At 58.5% G+C, this 20,470-nt stretch overlaps 1 protein-coding gene across 4 annotated transcripts in view; it reads right to left on the bottom strand.

Annotated features, from left to right (window-relative positions):
• Positions 1-3,081: 3,081 nt before the first annotated feature.
• The window catches only part of ATP2B3 (ATPase plasma membrane Ca2+ transporting 3), a 55,886-nt gene continuing 38,497 nt past the window's right edge, over positions 3,082-20,470 (bottom strand). For 2 of the 4 annotated variants that reach the window (XM_044235251.1, XM_044235252.1), the window contains exons 19-21: positions 19,591-19,698; positions 18,254-18,436; positions 3,082-3,444 (exon numbers count right to left, since the gene is read on the bottom strand). In XM_044235251.1, the coding sequence (XP_044091186.1) occupies positions 3,124-3,444; positions 18,254-18,436; positions 19,591-19,698 (612 nt within the window). In that variant the 3' untranslated portion in view covers positions 3,082-3,123. Of the gene's footprint in view, positions 3,445-13,601; positions 13,756-18,253; positions 18,437-19,590; positions 19,699-20,470 lie in introns of all 4 variants that reach the window. The other 2 variants (XM_044235254.1, XM_044235253.1) reach the window with 2 other exon arrangements.

Here is a 20,470-nt window from a genome sequence, read left to right on the forward strand (position 1 = left end):
TATTTGTACACCCGTGTTCGCGGCAGCGTGATTCACAGTAGCCCAAAGGTAGAAACAATCCAGGTGTCCCCTGGTGGATGAGTGGATAAAGAAAATATGGTCTAGCCATACAATGGAATGTTCTTCAGCTTTAAAAAGGCAGGAAATTCTGACACAGGCTACAAACACACATGAAGCTTGAGGACATGGTGCTGAGTGACATCAGCCAGTTTCAGTTACTATCTGCCTGCACTGCTGTGGCTTTCTGAGAGCAGTCAGACCCCAAGAGACAGAAAGGCCAGAGGGCACCAGGGGCTGTGGGGGCGGGGCACAGGACATGGGATTAGTGTCCAATGTGAGCAGATTTCAGTTTGGGGAGATAAAAGTGTTCTGCAGACGGATGGGGAAGAGGGATGACTGCACAGCACCGTGAAAGTACTTCATGTCATTGCTTAAAATTGGAGCGTGACTTTTATGGTGTATGTATTTTGCAGCAGTCAAAAGAAAAAAAAAATGTGCGTTTGGGTTGGTGGCCCCTGCCCTCACCTTCCTTGGAGGACGCTGGCCTGGACCTTCAGGTGAGGCCCCTCTGGGTCCAGACAGAGCACTGCCATGCAAACCTTCGCTAACAGTGCCTCTGACCCCCCACAGGGCAGGCGAGCCCTTTCTTCCTTCCAGAAGGGTTGGACCGGGACTGCACACCCGGCCGAGAGCTCTACCATCCCTGGGGCTCATCTCAGTGGTGGCGAAGCAGATGAAGACACCTCCTTTTCATTGCAAACGAGAATTCACCAACTAATAAATCACACATGTTACCCAAACTGGGACTGTAGGAGCCTTTCTTTCTTTCTTTCTTTCTTTTTTTTTTTTTAATACACAGAAATTTTGGTCTATTCTTTAAATTAGGAAATTCAAGTACAGACTTTAAATTATTATGCATCCGGTCTTCCTCATTAGGATACTTTTTGTTCATCTTTATAACAGGCAGGTAAGAATGTAAAACATATTTAACTGAACACAGCTGACCAAGCCATTCCATATCATATGCTCAATAGAGGGGGGCTTCCTCACAAGACAGGTCCCTTAGCCAGAGCAACAATCGGAGGTCATAGCGCCCCTTTTCTGAACCCCACACTCCGAGGAAAGGCAACCTAGGGACTAAACAATGGACACACACAGGAGGCAACTTTGTACAGCAGCAGTGAGGGCGGATGGTCTATGCTGACCGTTCGTTCTTCCGAGGTGTCTCCAAGAGGGAATGAACAGAAGCCCATGAGCAGAGCATATGCCCCTTATCTTTTTCAGTTGAAAGATTTCCAATTTTATTTCTAGTTTAAGAACACACAGACCCTCAACAGATTGAGTTGCCCTTTTTGTTGTTTGAACAAGGACATTAGGGAACAATTTACAAATGGGTAACATTCTCAATGTGCCCTTTGGAATAAAGGGATGGCTTTAAGTTATCTGTAGCTGGCATTTTAAGTGGGATTTTCTCGTCTAACTGGAACTCCTTTGCCTGAGATTTGACTACTCCTGCTCAGCTCTGGCCCAAGTGTGAGGCACAGGTTGGGCCTCAATCACCTCTGGGCAAAACACGAGACAGCCGCGTTCGGCAGGTAAAGGACCCTCTGCGTTTTCTGCATTTCCCTCCCTGGTTAGTGTGCATTCAGGGGAAACTGAGGCTTGGCACCAGGAGTGCCCATACGGCAGGGAGAGGTCCCCGAGGGAACCGTCTGGGGAGCCCAGGCCCAGCTCTCCCGCCTGCAGACAGGGTGCTCGGCCAGCGCGGCGAAGCTCACCTCCTCAGCCTTCTGGGCTCGTGGGGCTGAGCCACAGGGGCCCCCAGGGTCTCTGCTCCCACGTCGGCTTCCCCCATGTCCCCGTGGGTGGCTGCACACACAGAGCCACGCCTGCGTGGGTCACAGTTGTCCTTCAGTGAGTGCTTTGGCAGGTGGTGACTGAGAACCGGCCCCAGTCACTCGACAAACCCCTCAGCCCAACTTCTTGGGTGCAGTTGCATCAGCTCCTCTTGGGTTTGGACAGTACCTCTTCCTCTTCCACTTTCTGCCTGACTCTTGGTGCTCTCCCCACCCCCACCCCACCTCTGGACCTGGCTGTCCTGGGGCTGCTCTGGGTTCCGGGTTCTCCCGAGGGGGCGGCAGCTGGGGCGTGGACAAAGAAGGCCCGCCAGCCAGAATTCAGGACTTGGAGTTGAAACTCAAGGGCACAGGAAGCAAAACTCCCCTTTCCACCTACCGGAGGGGATCATTCTCATCAATACTTTGGTATTTTCCTTTTAAATAAAAAATTCCACCGAAAGGGGCCCGCCCCCATAGGCAGGGGTCTCAACGCGCAGAAGTTCCAATTCTCACCGTCCTGGTCTCGCGTCTCTCTCCCCGACCTTCTCAGGAATCTGCACAGCAACACTCCCAGGAACCGTGCAGGAGGGAGGACCAGGTTGGAGCACAGAGGCTGGGCAGAAGGTGGGGGGCAGCGGTGGGGGGGGCCAAGCAACCGAAAAGATACTCTCGCAGTCCCGTTCCCTGAAAAAACCTTGCCACAGTAAATAATGAAATTTCAAAATGAAAACACCTGATAAGAGGAATGGAAATATCATGCTGATAAATAGCTCCTTATTCTTTAAATATGCATCGGGTCATATATGTACGTATCTGTGTATACGCACACACGCGGTGACGCACACACGCGCACACATACAGACCGCACGTGTGTCCTGGGGGAGGGCGCTCGGTGGTGCAGGTCCGTTTGCCGGGGGCTCCCGGCGGGGAGGCGGGGGGCTGGCCGGGCCTCCTGTGCGAACCTGTGGGTCCGCTCGCTCTCGGGTGGGTGCCAAGCACAGCCCCCCGCCCCAGCGCACAGCCGCAACGGCGAATGTCTGGTGGAACTGTAGTGTTCGTTTAAAAAAAATGCTTCGATAGAAAAACGGGAAACGCAGCTCTGCTCACGCTCTAGTTTCTCCCTCCTCCTCCTCAGTGCCAGGTAGGACGCCTCGGGTGCAGCGGCCCCCCGCGAGGGCCGCGCGAGCACCCCGCAGCACCCCGCAGCCGCCTTGGCCGTGCCCTCCTCGCAGGCCCCCGCCGGCCGGCCGCGCGCGCGCGTGTGCGGTGCGCTAAGAGCAGTTCCCTAGAGGGACGTCTCCACGCTGTGGAGCGGGCTCCCGGGTCTGGAGGAAAACGCTGACGAGGTAGCTGACTTGGTGCCGTGCGTGGTCAGGTAGATGCCGCTGTCTATGGCGTTGTTGTTCTGGTTGGGGGCCGGGGGCGGGGGGGCCCGCAGGCGCTCCTCGTTCTCGTCCACGTCCGTGTCATCGATGAGCGGGATGTTGTGGGTGTAGTCATTGATCAGAAACTCGGGCGTCGCCATGAAGTTATGAATGGAGGTCTTGGATTCCGGTTTCTCCAGGCCTTCGTAGAGCGAGCTACGGAACGCTTTCACCACCCGGATCTGGAGCGGGAGGTGGGAGCAGGGAGGGAGCGCGGGAGCAAGACAGGAAGGGAGGAAGGAGGGAAGGGAGGCAGCCGGGCGGGAAGGAGAGAAGGCGGGAAGGACGGTCAGTGGCGCTGGTGCTGGCAAGTCCCACCCACGGCAGTGGTCCTTCCACCCGAACGGAGCAACGGGGGCCGCTCTGCCTGGTCGCGCTAAGGGCTCCCGGGACTGCGTCCGCGTCTCGTCATCTGATCCACATGCAGGGCAAGTGGCAGTGGCTTTCTCTGGGCCGACCCAGGCGCGTATTTTGGAGCTCGAGAGCGATCAGTGTGTGAGACTCTGGGCCGTTACCTCCCCTTCCTCCTACCAGAAAGTCCCCAGAACTTTCTGATAAGAGAAAGTCTCCAGTCTGTGGGCACTTGACTGGCCTCTCCCAAGCGGGTCTCCCTTCCTGGCTTCTCCATAGACCTCTTCTCTGTCCCTCTGGCTCTCGTGCCTGTCACCAGCCCCCATCGTGCCCAGACCCATATGGCCATCAGTCTCTGCTGCTATGTTCAGGGGCGACTTCTGTGTCTTCGTCTTACTTGATTTCTCAGGGGCACCCAACACATCTGACAGACACTCCTTCTGGAAACTCTTCCCGGTTTCCCTGAGTTGCCACTGCTGGCCCTACTCCTATGTCACTGGGTGCTCAGGCCCTGTCTCCCCCACTTCTCCTTCCTCTGTCTCATGGCGCCCCAGAGCCCCAGCACTGGTTCATTCACCCTGGCCCGTCTCCCAGCCCCGACCGCCTCCACTGAAAATGGCTCCACTTTCGACTGCACCCACCAAGCCCGTCCTGCTTGGATGCCCTGATCCAACGCAACCATGCCTCATGCCTCCGACAGGCCCCTGCCTGTGGCTGGGCGCCTCTGGCTGGTTGTCATTTCCCTCCGCAGACACTTTGGCCTCCGCGTGTCCTGCCATCACAGGCATTTTGCAAGCTGGCGCTCGTTGCCCCTCCAGCCTTTCTCACCCTGCACTGTCCTCCTCCTCTTCCATTTCTAAGCCACATAACTTCTTTTGGTCCCTGGAATCTGCCATGTTCTCCCTCTTCTCTAGATCTCGCTTCCTGGCTGCTCCACTGGCATTGACAGATGTCACCTCAGCATAACTCTCCACAGGGAAGAGCTTCCCACAGTGCCCTGGTCCCTGGCTACGGTGGCCCTTGTCCCAAGCCGAACTCGAGCCCCTTCCCCCTCCCCCACTCCGGCCGGATCTTGCTCCCAGGTCTACGAGTCACAGAGCTGAGGCCTCCCTTCGTTCCCTCCCTGGTCCCCCTCCACTTGGGCTCCCTCTTGGTTCCAGAAGCTCAAGTCGAAGGGAAGGCCTCTGCTGGGCCCCGCGTGAGCCAGCAGCCAAGCCGGCTCTTCCCTGTGTGAGTGGGTGGACATAGCATCAGTCCCACAGTCATTTCCACGTCAAAGGTTCTAGGACTTGGCTTTCTTGGTTTCGACTAGGTGTTGGCCAACTGTGGCCCACGGGCTAACACAGGCTCTCAGCCCCACAGCCACCCCCTTTCCTTTCTGCATTGTCTCTGCAATGCAGTTCTTGATCCCTGGGCAGAGCTGGGTCGTTGCGACAGAGACCTGGCCTTTATAAGAGAAATTTGCTGCCCCCTAAAAGCTGTCACCTAAATGGTGACATTTAGACCATGAATCACACCGCTGACAATGAATCCCTTTGGACCTTCCAGGGCCTGGGTCCTGGAGTTGTCCTTGCGCCGCCAAGCACAGCGCTGCGAAATCAGTTTAAGCCCCGTGAGCCTCGCAGCCCTGTGAGTGCAGAAAGTCAGCCAGAGGGCTCCGTGAAACTGGACTTCCTAACTCCAAATCTTACATCTGGCTGTCTCTGAATTCGGTGAAGTCACACCTTCTGGATTACAGATGGCCAAAGATTCGCCCTCAGTTTCTCAACTCTCCCAGACTGGCTTCTGAGAAAGGGGGTAACCCAGAAGTTGACGTAAGAATCGTTCATATTTTTAATGGAAGAGAATTCTTTTGTCATTGCAGATGTGGCCTCATTATTTGGGCCTTTTCTGGGGCCAGCACGGGGGAAGGGGGGGCTCCCGGGACGTTTGTAGCAGCTGGCGCGCCGGTGGTGGAAAACCTGCTCCAGCTGTCGGCAGCGCACCTCAAGCCACAGAAAGGACAGCAAGCCAGATCCTGCTGCCCTTGACCCTGGGTGCCTTTGTGGTAAGTTTGGCAGCAGTGATCTGATGATCCCAGCTACACCTTTTCCTCTAGCTGAGCCTGTCCCCTCCTTTGGACCTGGGTCATAAAGTCAGACCCATCTTCAGGACGCCCTGTGCCTGGCTGAACTCCAAAGTCCTTGTCCAAAAAGGGCAGCCAGCCATTCCCTCTCCAGCTTCTGCAGCTCTGGAATGTTCCCTCAGGGTGCTCCTCCCAAGTATAATCAGACTCACTTTAATCACTGTCTCGTCACCGGTCTGGTCCTGTCGACAGAGACAGAGCATGGCACAGCTGTCGCTCCGTCGCTCAGTCCCCAAAGCGGGGCCCAGGGCTGCTCACGCAGACCTGTGTCATCCCAAGTCTCTTTCGGGTCCCACTTTCCCGCATTCAAGCCTCGGGCTGTTAACAGATTGCTTGGTATTGGGAGTTTGATGGGGTGCGTTCAGGCCACCCGACCCTGAAGGGCACCGTGACCTCCTGGGATGGGTTTGGTGAGAACCGGCAAATGTTTCGAGAAGAGAGGCCTGCCCCAGAGACCCAAGCTCACACACGGGGGGCTTCGGAACAACCCCACGGCAGAGTTCAGGGGGTCCCAGCAAAAGAGTGACCAAGGCTGAGCGGAAGGAGCGCCTCCTCAAGCTGCAGGGGGAGTCCCTTGGGCCATCTCTCCATCTCTGCCACTTCCCAAGGGACCTTGCCACCCTCCAGGCTGTCAGGGCCAGCATATATACACACCCTTCGTACCCCCTATGTCTGCAGCCAGCTGCACCCTTTCCCTGCATGCCCTGCTGTCCCGCATGTCCCTTGGATGGCAGACAGGTCTATCAGTTTGCGGGAGGCTGAAGGTCAGCCCTGGTCTTCCCAGTCTCGTGCAGGGCTCTGGCCAAACCACAGAGGCGCCTCGATTCCCGACCCCAGAGCCCTGCCTCAGCAGGTCCCATGGCCCCCAGGTCCCCACCCTCTTCACAACAGGGCCTCTCTGCCTCTCACAACCCCCAAGGGCAGAGACCCCGACTGCCTGCTCTCGCAGTCCTCCCTGGCTCCCGCCTGCGTGGCGCACATCTTCGGGGTCCCTCGCAGCCTCCCTCCTGACTGTTGAATCACACCCACCCTCCCTAACCTGGCTCAGGTGGGGGCCTCCAAGCATTCCAGCAGGCGATGGGGCTGCCCTGGGTCCACTCCGTGCAGTACAGGAATGCACCGAACCGAGCCCCCCCCCCCGCCAAAAAAGTCCATTTTACTGTCAGATAACTTAAGAGTAAAAGAAAGACAGGAAAAGCACTTTCCAATAAAGATGCCTCCCTCGGGTTGTAGCCAAGGTGTCTGGGAGAGCCGAGGAGGATCCGACAGAGGCCCGTTGTACCCCGCATTTCCCGATGTCTGAAAGGCAGCCCTGCTTGCTCCTGCACTGCCTGGCACCTCACCCCTGCACCCACTCAAGGGTGTTGTCCCCTCCCTTGCCTAGCTTACTCATTTGTCTTATCTTAAAAGAGACTCTCCTGGGGCCATAGTCCCCTCTAGCTGCCTACAATGGCTGGTTCTTTCCTGACCCCCTCTCCCGAGCGACCTCCCCATCTGGGAGTGCAGTGCTCTTCGGGCCACACCCCTGCTTCCCGGCTCAGATGGTTCTCTGCCCTCTCCCCATCTCCTCACATCTGAGGGCCCCAGGGCTCATCTTTGGACATTTTCTCTCCTTCCTCTACACCCACACATTTCCTAACTGATCTGGTCAGCCAAGGTCTTAACTACCATCTGTCTGCTAGTGAGTCCCACACCTCTATCTCCAGACTTGGGGCTCTGCTGGCCACCTTCCCTTCACCCTCCACCCTACGCCTTCTCCCTGGTCTCCCTGCCCCTGCCCTTTACCTCTGCAGTCGATTCTCTGCAGAGCAGCCCAAGCAATCCTTTCAGACAAAAGCCAGAACTTGTCGCACCCTGGGGAGGGGTCTAAACCCTTCCTAGAGGTGTCTCCCGCATAGTCAGGGCCTGCCTCATAGAGGTGTCTCACGCAAAGTCAGGGCCTGCCTCAGGCCATCTTCTTGCTCATTCCTCTCTACTGCCCCAGGCCTTGGCTTCCAGACTGTAGAGAATACTGAATACGAAACACCACCTGCACACCTCTGCCTCAGGGCCTTTGCACGAGCAGTTCCGTCTCCTTGCCCCTGAGCCTCACGGCTCCCCCTCGCCTATTCTGTTCACAGTCTCAGCCCTCCCATCTCGCGCTGTGGCTCACCTTCAGTTCACCCCTGCCCCACGCCATTATTCTCTCCTCTGTCTCCTTTCCATAGGCCCCCAAAACTGGAGTCTGTCCCATTCGCTGACCTCCCCAGCTCCCAGCACCCAGCACAGTGCCTGCAGCCGGCAAGAGCTCAGCGGGCGGCTGCCCAAAGTGCCTCCGGCCAGTTAGCTCGAGCCTCCCCCAGCCGCGTCACAGCTGCCCTTTCCCCTGTCTAGACTGTGCGTCTGCCAGAGTGTCCCATGTGAACTTTTTCTCTGTCCTCAGAACTCGGCTCACACCTCGATCCTTTGTCCCAGACAACCTTTCTCTAAAACACCTTTCTTTTGCTCTGCTTTCTTCTCTTCTGCGGCTTGTGACCATCTACACTTAACACGAGCTTACTTCTCCGTTCTTTGCTGTCCGCCCTCTGCCCTCACAGGTGAGTGCTGGCCAGCCTTCCCCGGAGCCCTGAGCTCCGTCAGCGGGGACAGGGTGGGTGAGGCTTCGAAGCCACAGCCCCACTCCAGCGGCCCAGAGCCAAAGCAGAAGGGATGCCTGTGCTCCTGAGCGGTGCGTGGGGCAAGGGCAGAGGGGCTGAAGGTCACGGCTACAAGCGGTTGTGCTCCACTTCGGCTCTAGCAAGGCAGGCGCTGATGAGGGTGGGGAGGGGGTGTGACAACCGGGAGGCGAGGGAAGGACCCAGGGACCACCCACCCAAGTAAAGAAATGCAAAAAGGGAAGGCAAAGAAAAGAAGAGAAAAAGAAAAGCCAAGTCTCCTGAACCATGATGACAACAGAAACAACAGCAACTGTGCTTGACAACCTTTTGGCCTCTTCTTCTCAGTGCCGGGAGACCCGCAGGCTCGGGGTGGGGAGAGGTCCCCAGGCTTCCCACCCTCTGCTTCTGTCTCACTGCTGCTCCCTCCAAGCCCTCTCCTGTCTCTGTACCAGCCACTAATCCAGAATCTTCTGTGGGAGGGAGGGGACCTTCTGCTCTCCTGGCCTTCAGGCTTTGGGTTTACAGCAAATTCTGAACATAGCAGCTGGGGAGAGCCAGGGGAACTTTGGGGTTCCCAGGTCCCAAATCATCCCTGTGGGCACGAGATTGGCTCAGGGCTTGATCGCAACACAAAGAGGTATGCAAAGACAGACCCACAATCCAAGAGGAAGCTTCCCTTTCCTCACCATGGAATTAGGAAATGTAAAAACGCCAAGTCCAGAGCTGGCCCTTGCACTGAGGGAGGGCTCGAACCTCAGACCAGCGAAGCGCGGACTCTGTGCCTGTCAGCAAGTCACGAATGCTAACAGCCGGCAAGCTCTGCAGAGATCACCTCCCATCCTGGCACCTGTGCCAGGACCGGGAGAGCCCAGGCTCCTCTGCTGATCGCAACATTCTGTGGCCCTGGGCAGAACCAGGCATGGGCTGAGTCCTGGGCCTCTCAGGTGGCCGGCCTTGCATTTCGTCCCGGCCACGTCCTGCTGTGGGGCCCGTGAGTAAGGCCTGAGCTTCCTGGGCTCTGGCTGCCACCCTGGGAGTGGGCTTAGAAGTACCTACCGGGTGGGGCTCGGAGCAGGGGTTCTGGGGTCTACCGTAGGCAGTGAGCCAGCATGTGCTTTGGGAATTAGCCAGAAGGCCCTTCTCTGTTGTAGGGCCCACGGTTGCAGGAAGGCTCGGGCCAGGCAGGGCTCATGCCCTTCTCAACGCGGAAACAACGCTGTCAGATCACTGACAAGCAGCGCCCGCGCTGTCCTCGGGAACACAAGTGGAGAGGCCTGGCTGGAAATCAATCGAGCTTCCCAAGAAAGATGCCAGCGCCGGCGAGCAAGACTGCCTTGGCTGTGCAAGGCTCCTTCCTCCACGGCGCTGGTTTAATTCCGGGAGCGGCTGCCCTGCCGGTGTGTGCAGAGCCCGCTGCCCTGGGCTCCGGGACTGGGTGCCCAAGGAGACTGTCGGGGCTTACCTGGCATCGGCTTTGCCAAGTTGGATGGAAGGCTTTCTGGATGCAGAAGGCGATTAAAATAGAGCAATGGCTATGATTTGTTTCTGGTGCGGTCAGAGCTCAGCGGCCCAGAGGTAGCCCTTCTGGCCGCATCTGACCAAACTCGCTGCCCGCCCCGGGCCCTGTCACCTGGCTGGTTCAGGAGCCCTCTCTGTTCCAATACGGGGGCCCAGGCCAGTGGCAGGAGGGCCCTGATGAGATGGGGGAGCCCCTGAGGCAAGCTGGGGGGAGCAGGCTATGGAAGCATGGCTCAGGAGGGGGTGCTGGGGCAGGACTGTGTGTGTCTCCGCTCACCCCCCAGGAGGCAGCGATCTGGCACCCAGCTTGCTGCTTGGGGATAAACCTGAGGGAACACAGTACCCCATCTCAGGCCACACCTTTCTCGCAGCTCTAGTAGCAGGGGCAGCGGGGGTGAGGGGGGTGGACAGGATCACGCTCCCTGTTAGTTATCACGAGACCAGAGTGCTGATTAAGTGAGCCGCTCACAGGGCCTGGCCTCTGGAGGATAAGCTGAGGTCCCACGCCAGGAGGTGATGGCCGTGAGGGGCAGGTGCGACACCCCAGCTGAGAATGGAAAGGCTGAGCGAGCCATCCTGGGGCTGCAAGGTCCCTAGGTGTGAGGCTCCCAAATCCAGGACGAGCAAAGACATGTGGGTGTGCGAAGCCTTGTGGGGGTCGGGGTTCGGCTGGAAAGGGTGGGCGGGTGTGAGTGTGGGTGTGCCGAGCCCCAAGGACCTCTCCTCTCTAACCCTCCCTGGTCACCCCTCTGGGAGCTCTCCTTTCCCTCCGGCTCTGAGGATGTCCTCCTGCCACCTCTTAGCATTGGTGCCACAGCAGGGACCTATGCAGGTGAGCAGCATTACGGCTCCCTCTGGCCCTGGGGCTCCGTGTCTGCTCTCCGCCCTCCACCCGGAGAGCCCGGCGGTCCTGGTATGAGTGATGTCAGACCAGAGGCCCTGGTGTGTTGGAGAGATTTGCTCCAGCATGTGGGTGAGGGCCAGACTGGCTGGACTGGGGGCGAAGAGGATAGGAGCCTTCTCCAAAGAGCTGGGGTTTTCCTTGGGAAAACCTCGTGGCCTGTCACCACTGCACCCTCTACCAAGCTGCCTCGTGGCTCGGCTCGGGGCTCTGTTGCGATCTGCACCTTGCCTTCCTTCTGGTCAGGTCCAAGAGAGGGTGAGGGCCAGCGGCTCCCCGGCCCCCTGTGCCAGGCCTTCTCCTGTTTTGTACGATGAGGGCGCTGGGCTGAATGATTTTTCTAGGTCCTCACTGCTTGGATGGTGGAGCAGTTTGGAGTTCCAAACCATCTGCCCCACAGTGATGCTGGCAGGAAGTGGTTTGGGTTGGTGGCTTCCGGAAGCAGGCATGTCCCCAACCAACAATTTCCTCCACTGTGTGTGTGTGTGTGTGTGTGTGTGTGTTGGGGGGAGGGGGGTCCTTTCTGAGTTGCTGCCACTCAAATGGGATGAGCCCTGAGGCTGGCCCTGTGCGTTGGGACCTTGGGACCCCCTTGCTGCCACACCAGTGCCTTTCTCAGACACCTTCCTCTCACCGGGGCCCTGTCATCTGTTCCTCACAGGTGGGACAGCGGATGGGACAGTGGCCCCTTTTCTGGTCAGGCACTAGCTCTATCCTCCTGGAGACGCTCATGACCAGCGGGAAGGGTGGTGTCTCTCGAGCTGTTCTTGCCACGCACTGCGGGGCTCCCCAAAGTGGGAAGGAGGGTGGCTGCAGAAGGAAGGAAGGTGCTAGGAAGAGAAAGAGGAGGAAGGCCAAGGAATTCCGAGGGAGCCAAGAGATAGCGGGCCTCGCCAGGTTCCCGGAGGGGAGGCCCGGGCAGGCCCTGGAGTGGAGAAGGCCTGAGGGGCACGAGGAGTGGGGGCTCTGTCAGTTGCCTCCCTTCTCGAGTCAACAGACAGATGCACAGACAGACAGACAGACAGACAGGAGGTGCAGAGAGAGATGGCAAAGAAACGTGTGGAAAAAGTCAAGGGAGAGGGAGGGACGGGGCAGGTCGCTCTGTGCCCCTTGGGCAGACTCACGCCCCCCTTGTCCCTTCATTTCCAGGAAGGAAGGTGCTGCTGCCTCAGCCAGGCCCTAGCTGAGGGGCTCGCGAGAGACCGAGGGGCACTTCCGTCCTCAATTGCCTGTCGCTGAACCTCCCACAGACCCCCTGGGTGGAGTGGTGGCAAGACCCCTCTGGGACAAGGCCAGAGCTTTCCAGCCGATCGGTGATGGCAGATGGTCAGGATCTGTGGCCCAGGTGGGGAGGCCCAGTGAGTGTGCAAGGCAGCTGGAGGTGTGTGCGGTCTGCGGCCCGGGGAAGGGGTGGGTGTGTGCGCATCTACATGCTGTTTCCGCAGGGGACAGGAGGTCCGGCGGGGGTGGGTGTGGCCCACGTCCCTTCCTGAAGGGGCAGAGTGGCCTGAAACGACAGTACAAGCAAGAGGAGGGCCCCACGGGGGACCTCTCACCAGTTCCTAAAAAAAGAAAATGAAAAAGAAAAGAGGAAGAAAAATAAAAAAAGGGGGGGGGGTAAAGACAAGACAAAAGCAAAAAAGGGAAAGAGAAGAAATCAAGCAAAAAGAAAATCCCAGAGTCTGGTGAGGGAAAAAGGCACAGTTAACGGCTGTGTTCACGGAGCTGAGAGGTGGAAGGTGCCGGCTCTCACTGGAAGGAAAGGAAAGCGTTGAACCATCCCAGAGGGGGCTCTGGGCTCATACTGGAAGGGTTACTGTCTGATCTTTACAAGAAGCAGGAGGCCCTGGGAGGGAGCAAGGCCCACACCGTTCCCTGCATTCTCGCTTGCTAGGGAAGCCATAGGGTGGCGGGTTCGGGGCACTGGTAGTCGTCCTTTACTCTTCGCAAAAAGATGTGAACAGTCATGGAAGTTTCTACCTCTCTTAGGACAGCCCTTGGGTTCCCTTTAAAATGTGACCAACATGGTGGAAAGTTTTCATCAGAACAGAGAAGGGAAGCTACTTCTCCCTGCTTCTCGGACGAAGGAGGAGAGAGAACGTGGACCGGATCAGGCTAAGACCTTCCAATCCTGAGGCCTGTTCAGGAAAGAGCAAGGGTGTTTCGGGAAACAAGTGGAAATGTGCCAGAGACATCTCTCGTACCACGGGCTCAGGGCGAAGGCAGAAGCAACTGGCCGCCACCAAGCCCACCCGGGGACGTGAGGTCCTGGCCTCCCGAAGCCCGCATCTGGTCTACTGCCTTTGGAGACCAGCCTCAAGGGGGGTTCTAGAAGCTGCCATGTTCGTCCCGAGCAGGCGGCCTGGAGTGTTCTGCCTCCCTCTCCGGCCCTGCGAGGCAGCCCTGAGCCCGTGGGCCTCCCTTCTGCTCCACGGAACCCCAGCCAAGGCCCCTCCCCAACAGCAGACACCACCAGAAGTGGCCCGAGTTCGTGAAGAACCATCGGCAAATGCAGACAAGTTCGAGAAAAGAAAACCAAGGACAGAAGGAGCACTGAATGAAACCAAAAAACCAAACAAAGGAAAGAACGGAAGGTCCAGCAGTGCCATGGAGTCACTCCGTTTCGTAAGGGAACAACATGGCTTCGGAGAGACGCGCCGTCGGGGCGGGACGGACCAGGTGGCGCGGAGGGAAGCACCGTGACCGTGAGCGGAGGCCGCAAGACCGGAGAGAAGAGAGGCAAGAGGCGGGGAGGCTTTTTCTCCCCAGAGATGCCATTTATGAGAGAAAAGGGGACTCAAGACTCACTCCCAGCGGCACTGGTGGGATGGGCGGCGGAGAGAATTACGTGAGTAGGGGCAGAAAGATTGGTTACGTCATGGAGCTGGCCGAGGACCGAAGACCGCCGGCGCACGGCGCCCTGAAATGAACCGCTTCTCTTGAAGGTACTCACTACCTCCATCTGTGGGAGAGAAAACGAGATAAAGTTTGGCTTGCACTGCTGTCCCGGCGACCGCAGGGGGTGGGGCTGGGTGAGGGGGGGGCGCGGGGGGGCACGGGGGGGCACGTGGGGACGGAGAAGCCTCATCTAGGTCACCCCGCTCCCTGGGAGCTGCCAGTGCTTCTGATGGGGCCGTGGTCAAGGCTGAGGCCGGCCTCTGTGTCGCCACCAAGAGAGGGAGGCCTTGCTGAGCACCAGGGACACCGTTTGCACTGTGGCCCCTGAAGGCTCTCCAGCCCCCCACCCCGGTGTCCCGGTGAGCCGTTTGCGGTCACCCTGTGCTCACTGCAAGCCACTTGTCAACAAGCACGTGTGTCTGGCGACACTCCATTCCCCTAGCTCAGGACACGTCCACCCAACAGACTGGAAGAATAGGGCACACTCCCTCCTGTTAGGACGAGTGTCCCTGCGGCTGTGCTCACCGAGAGTGTGGGGACGGGGAGCCTTCCCCAGCCCCTCCTCGGTAGACAGCACTCCAAGCAACAGTCCACTGCTTCTCACTATGCTGGCCTGCCCTGCCTCGTGCGGAGTTGTGGCCGTCGCCCCTTCCAAGTGACCAAGGGAGCTCCCCGGTGGGCAGCCTCAGGGGAAGAAGGGACTTAAAAAGAGAGCTGGGAGATTCTGCAAAAGCACCTGCTCTGTCGTATCAGGTATGGCAGGAAGGGGAGCAGAGCGATCGGAGGGTCCTGTGAGCAAAGATGGCTTTTGCTTTGTCCCCTGCCCTTGAAGTTTCCCAGGTGTCGAAAGGGAACTGGGTCTATGGGTGCTGAGAACCATGTGGCGAACTCGCGAGGAGTCCCAGTGTCTTCTGACTTCCTGACCCCATCTCTCACTGGCCTGGAGCTCTGGGAGGTGAGTCAGACCTGTGGCTGAATGTTTCCTCCTTGGAGACGACTGTGTGCCCAGGCTGTGGGACATGGCACACTTTTGGCTTCCTCTTTGGGAATGCCTTGTAGGGATGCAGTTGGCGGTGCGGTAGGGGGGGTGGCGGGGGGGGGAATCTTTTGACCTTAGAAGGTGGATCTGACTTCTGGAAAGTGCCATATGGTTCACAGAATGACATGAGCAGCAAAGCAATTCTGGCTCCTGATGCATGCTGGCCACCTACTCTCGCCTTTGTGGGACCGCTAGTTTCAGCCGGGGTCTGACACGGGGCCAGGCTTCGTGGAAGCAGGCAGCTCGAGTGCTCGGACTTCCCTCGCCCCAACCCAAAGGAACATGTGCATCGTTTTGACTCCGAGACACGCGGTGGAAAAGACTTTCGCCCTCTGTCGCTGCCGAGCCCCACCGAGACCCATGCATAAGGCGCACTGAGCGGCCACGGGGGTCTGGCACAGTGTCTTCTGTGCCCCAATGCTCTGGAGGAAGAGGACCCGTGCCGCCTGCCACCCTCTCTTTGAGGGGTGGGCCTCTTCTCCCTGGATGGCCAAAAGGTCTCTAAACTCTGTCTTGAGAGGGCATTCCTAATGGCAGCAAAGGCAACAAGGGAAGGAAAAGATGCTTTTCCTGCCCCTGATTTGGCCTCTCCTCCCGGTGTCCCGATGGGATGATAGTATCAGTCAAAATACCTCAAAATTGCTCCCCACCCCACAAAATTTCAGTTGCTGCTGAAGTTTCTCACTGGTTCATAATGGAACAGGAAGTAGACCGCGTTGTGACCGCTTCGACAAGCTCCATGTGCTCGCTTTTAAGGACTCTTTTTTATTTGGGAATGCCCCCCACCCAACTCTTTGGCGTATTGCTAGGTTAGTATGAAAGGATGGGGACAGCAGGTGGCAGGTTATACAGAATGCCTTTACTTAGCAACATGAAAAGCTGTGCCGGCCGCCACAGTCTGGGGAGCAACTCTGTTGTTCGCAAAATCCAGAAATCTAGGGCAACTCCCTTGGCTTGGGGTACACAAACGAGCTGGGGGACTTTATTTCTGTTTTTCAAGTAGGTATTTTGAATCAAAAAGAATAGATGCTCTTAAATTAGCAAAAGTAGCTAATTGGTTCAGCGTTCTTGAGGAGCATGAATTTATGCTAGTGGATCAGGGGACAGAGGCGCTCACTGGGTGACCTGGGGTGAGGCCCCGTCTCTCTGGGCCCCCCTTCATCGTGTACAAAGTGGTGACCTGACTAGCCAGTGTCTATATGGGCGGTGATAATCAGAACGACCCGGAACTCCAAGACTCTGAGTGAGGAGACCTGCTCCACTAGCCAGGCAGCCCGAGAGCCCCCAGGCACACGGAAGACACTGACACACAGCTGGCGGGCCCCCGCCGACCCACCTCCCGCTGCCTCACCCTGGGCAGGGCTGCTATCTCAGCGGCTGGAAAAGCGACCACCAGCCTGGGCGGTGATGCTCCACGCCCCGCCTCAGCTGCCTCACGCTGGCTCTTAGCTCCGCAGCTGGACCGGGGCATGACAGACAAGAGCCCATAGGGCCAGGATGGGGTGGGCAGGGACTCACAGTCGGGTGTGAGGCAGTGAGGGGACACCTGGCCATCTGGCAAGGAAGTTATTCCCGCCCCTCCCCTGGGCGCTCAGCGTTCCATTCGGACCTGAGACAGTCTTCCCTGGCCACGCTGGCCTAGGGGTTCGCGACGCGAAGAGGAACGAGCCCGAGAGCTGGCGAGAAGGCCCTGCGTCTCTGGGCAGCTCCTTCCACATGGACTCTTTGGAGGCCACCTTACGTGCCCCTACTATATCCCAAAGCGCTGGGAGCTTTGGAAAGTTCCCCAGAGGACTCGGCTCCTCCCTGACTCCAGAGCCCTGGGCCGAGAGCCCCGGGGGCGGGAGGGGCGGACTCTGAGAAGGCTTCACAATGTGCTGCTGCGGGAGGAGGAGACACCCCAAAGGAACACAGGGAGAGCTGGGGAGCCCCGGGCCAATGGGTGACCGGCACAGAGGCGGAGTGAATGCGCGTCTGGAAAAGCAGCAGGGGTGACAGGGCCACAGGGAGGGTGGGATGAAGTAAAGAGGCCACGGCCAGAACTCTGGACTTGATCCTTAAGACACGACGAGAGGCTACAAGGGCCGTGGTGTGGATGGGGTCATTGGAGGGGCGAGCAGAACAGAGGCTGGCGAAGCAGTGGGAGGCTGAGAGCCTGTGGTGGAAGCCGAGGCTGGGCCCTCGGGAGAAAAGAAGTGGCGGGGGGTGCTGAGCCTGAGCTCCATGAGGCTTCCGGGGATGGTACGGCAACAACTGGCAAGCTCGTACGCAGCGGCGTCAGACCCCAGGCAGGGTAGGCACCGGCTATGCAGGGCACTTCGGGCAAATTGTGTAAAAGGTTCTCTGCGACGAGCCTGCGTGCCCGGCTGGAGGCAGATCTGGAGAGAGGTGCGCTCTCAGGCCATGTCCCAGGCCCAGCGGCCCCTGCGGGAATCCGGGGAGGGCGGGGCTCAGCACACGGCCGTGTTCTTCCCGCTGGTGGGACTCCCGGGGAGGAAAAGCAATTGCGCCTAGGTCTGGGGCATGAGGTTGGGGGTCCTGGACGGAATACGGAGAAAGACCGGAGGTGGGGCTTTGGGAGGCATGGGAGTGGCAGAGAGTGACAGGTGTCCCTGGGAGCTCGGGAGGCAGAGACAGTGGGGCTCTTCTTTCCTCCTCTGTGGGGTCCAGTGGCCCCAGGTCTGTGGGGTTTTCAGCATGCGAGGCTAAGGAGCAGACAGGGGGACGGAGGGGACAGCAAGGCACCAGAGAGAGCAGGGCTGCACTTAGGGAAGGACGCTGGGAAGAAGCCTTGACGCAGGACGGAGGGATGGTCGGCGTGCGGGAGCTAGGAGCAGGTCTTGTAGGTCTTGGCCACCACTGCCTCTGGGACGCTGTGGGCAGAGGCCAGGCTGCGGTGGGATCATCAGTGAGTGTGTGCAAAGGATGTAAAAAGCCAGCAAGGACAGAATATTCTGGCAAGAAGGCTAGCCAGGAAGGGTTTGCTCGTGAAGCCTTGGAGGTTGCCCGTGGCCAAGTGGTCCTTGTGACCGTCTGACTTTCCCGAGGCCTTGGGCTGCACCAGTTCTGATGCGTGGCCACTGAGACGCACAGCAAGGCCCCAGTCTGTGTCTACAAAGACTCTTTGTAACCGGCAGCTGTCTCCTCCCAAAAACGTCACCTCCCTGTGGCTGGGCTGTTTCCAGCAAACCAGGCAAGGCCCAGCAGCTACAGCTACGCAGACAGTGGGCGGTCTGTGCCCTCTAAGAAGAAGCGACTGGTCACAACACACACCTTTAGCTGACGCCTGTCCCCAGCACAGGGAGGGTTCCCTGGGCTCTGAGGGAGGTGGCAGAGATAGGCCGTCACAGCCCCGTGCCCGCCAGCAGGCGCACCTGGGGATGGCCCTTGTCCCCGTGGCAGCAAGACCCAAGGGTTTCCCTGCTGGTAGGGGGCTCGTCTCCCCCACTCTGTGCCTCTAGCTTGCTTGCCGCCCTCTCCAGGTGGGAAAGGCAGAGCAGCCAGTGACGCGGCGGCGGCTTACCTGCGTCTGGATTCGATTGAGGCCGCGGAACCAGAGGATTTGGCCTCTGCGCAGCTCCCGCTCAGCGTGGTCGATCTCCTCCTCGCCTTCGGCCAGCTCCTCGTCAGTCATCTCGTCCTTCCCAGGCCCGTGCCCTGCTTCCTTCAGGCACGTGAGCTGGCTGGTGGGGATGGTGGCGATGACCTGGGGGACGAGAGGTGAGGGACAGCAGAGACAGGAGGCTGTCAGAGCGGGGCTGGCCCCTTCACGGTGGGAGCTCTGCTGGGGCCAGCAAGGGACCCAGACCGCCCACCTCCTCGTGACAGAGATTGAGGCCAGTGTCTATGCTGCATGGCTTCTTCAGACTCTCTTCCCTGCAGGCAGAGTGCGGCGGGGACACACACACACACACACACACACACACACACACACACACGTCCTTTTTTTGCGCCCTGAGGCTGCATGCCTGGACCAGCTTTGCCTGGGGCCAAATACCTTCTCCAGAGACTCCCAGAGTCTGCCTGGGGCTGGGCTGGGCCACACGCTCAGCTTCGGGCCCCGGGGGGACGGGGGGTGTGCGGAGACCAAGGTCAGCCCCTCAGGAGCTCCAGGCTGATGGGACCGACCCCGCGCTCAAGTCCCCCGACAGCGATGCTCAGGGAGGCTTCCCTGGTAGGGGGGCCCGGGGCGGGCTGTCACCTCCGGCTGCGGGAGCAATGGCCCGGCCCGGGGGCCTGGAAGCTCCCGCCCGGTCTCTCGATCTTGGACTTCCAGCCTCCACAGCTGTTGGAGCCCCATCTGTGCCGTTTTGTTGTGTCCGAGGTGACGGAGACACAGGGCAAAGTGGGTCATGGGCTTGACCTCCTACACCGATGTTCTAGAGCCGCAGAGCTCCCGGAGGCCTCTCGTGTGCCTGTGGCCGGGGCTGTCTCTTCCTAACGCAATCTTTTTCTCACGGCTTTAACTGCCAAGGCCTTGAGGTGTCTGACTCTTGATTTCCATCCTCTCAAAGCCTGTCTTCAGTTTCCTCTTTGCCCCTTGGAGGATGCAGCTGGGTGTTGCTTACTTCCAGCTGTATGGGGACTTCCCAAGCCCCCCCAGGTTAGGCGACAATGTTTGGCTTCTCTCACGAAAGGGGGAGAGGTGGATGACTTTTTTTTTTTTTTTGTCTTTTCTCTGCTGACACCGTCATCTGCCTGGGTCCTGTTCTGCGGTGCTGCCGACCCTGAACACACCGACTGCTTTCCCAAGCATGGGCCTCAGGGCACCCCGACCCCCCACATCGTGGCCACCACTGGTGCTGCGGGGGAGACAGGTAACGGTTGGGGCTGGGAAAGGAGGACAAAGCAGATACTCACCTGTCCCCAGACCAGCTCCCCGACACCAACGAACAGGCACCAGAGCCACTGCTCCGTGGACAGGGGGGAGCAGCTGAAGGGCTTTCCGCCGAACTGGACGATGACAATCTGCAGGGGTGGGATGGGAGGGTTAGGGTTAGGGTTAGGGTTATGGGGTTAGGGTTAGAGGGTTAGGGTTAGGGTTAGGGTTGGGGTTAGGGTTGGCGTTGGGGTTAGGGTTAAGGTTGGGGTTAGGGTTTGCGTTAGGGTTAGGGTTAGGGTTAGGGAGTTAGTGTTAGAGGGTTAGGGTTAGGGTTAGAGTTGGGGTTAGGGTTTGCGTTAGCGTTAGGGGGTTAGTGTTAGAGGGTTAGGGTTAGGGTTGGGGTTAGGGTTTGGGTTTGGGTTAGGGGTTAGGGTTAGAGGGTTAGGTTTAGGGTTAGGGTTGGTGTTAGGGTTAGAGGGTTAGGGTTAGGGTTGGGGTTCGGTTTAAGGTTAGGGTTGGGGTTCGGGTTTGCGTTAGGGTTAAGGTTAGGGTTAGCGGGTTAGTGTTAGAAGGTTCGGGTTAGGGGTTGAGTTGGAGTTAATGTTTGCGTTAGGGTTAGTGGGTTAGTGTTAGAGCGTTAGGGTTAGGGTTGGGATTAATGTATCGGTTTGGGTTAATGGGTTAGGGTTAGAGGGTTATGGTTAGGGTTGGGGTTAGGGTTAGAGGTAGGATTAGGGTTAGGGTTAGCCTGGCACAGGTAAGGAGGCTCGTCCTACAGCCCTCAGGGACCATATTTCCATCGTCTAGAAACTTGAGGCTTTCACATCTGCCCAGCTTGTCTTGCCTGGGCCTCCTCCTGCCTTGTTTCGCCTTCCTGGGGAAGAACCTCCCTCCCTGGGATGAGTTTCATCAAAATAC

This window comes from Neovison vison, chromosome X, assembly GCF_020171115.1.
Source record: "Neovison vison isolate M4711 chromosome X, ASM_NN_V1, whole genome shotgun sequence".
Lineage (NCBI taxonomy): Eukaryota > Metazoa > Chordata > Mammalia > Carnivora > Mustelidae > Neogale > Neogale vison.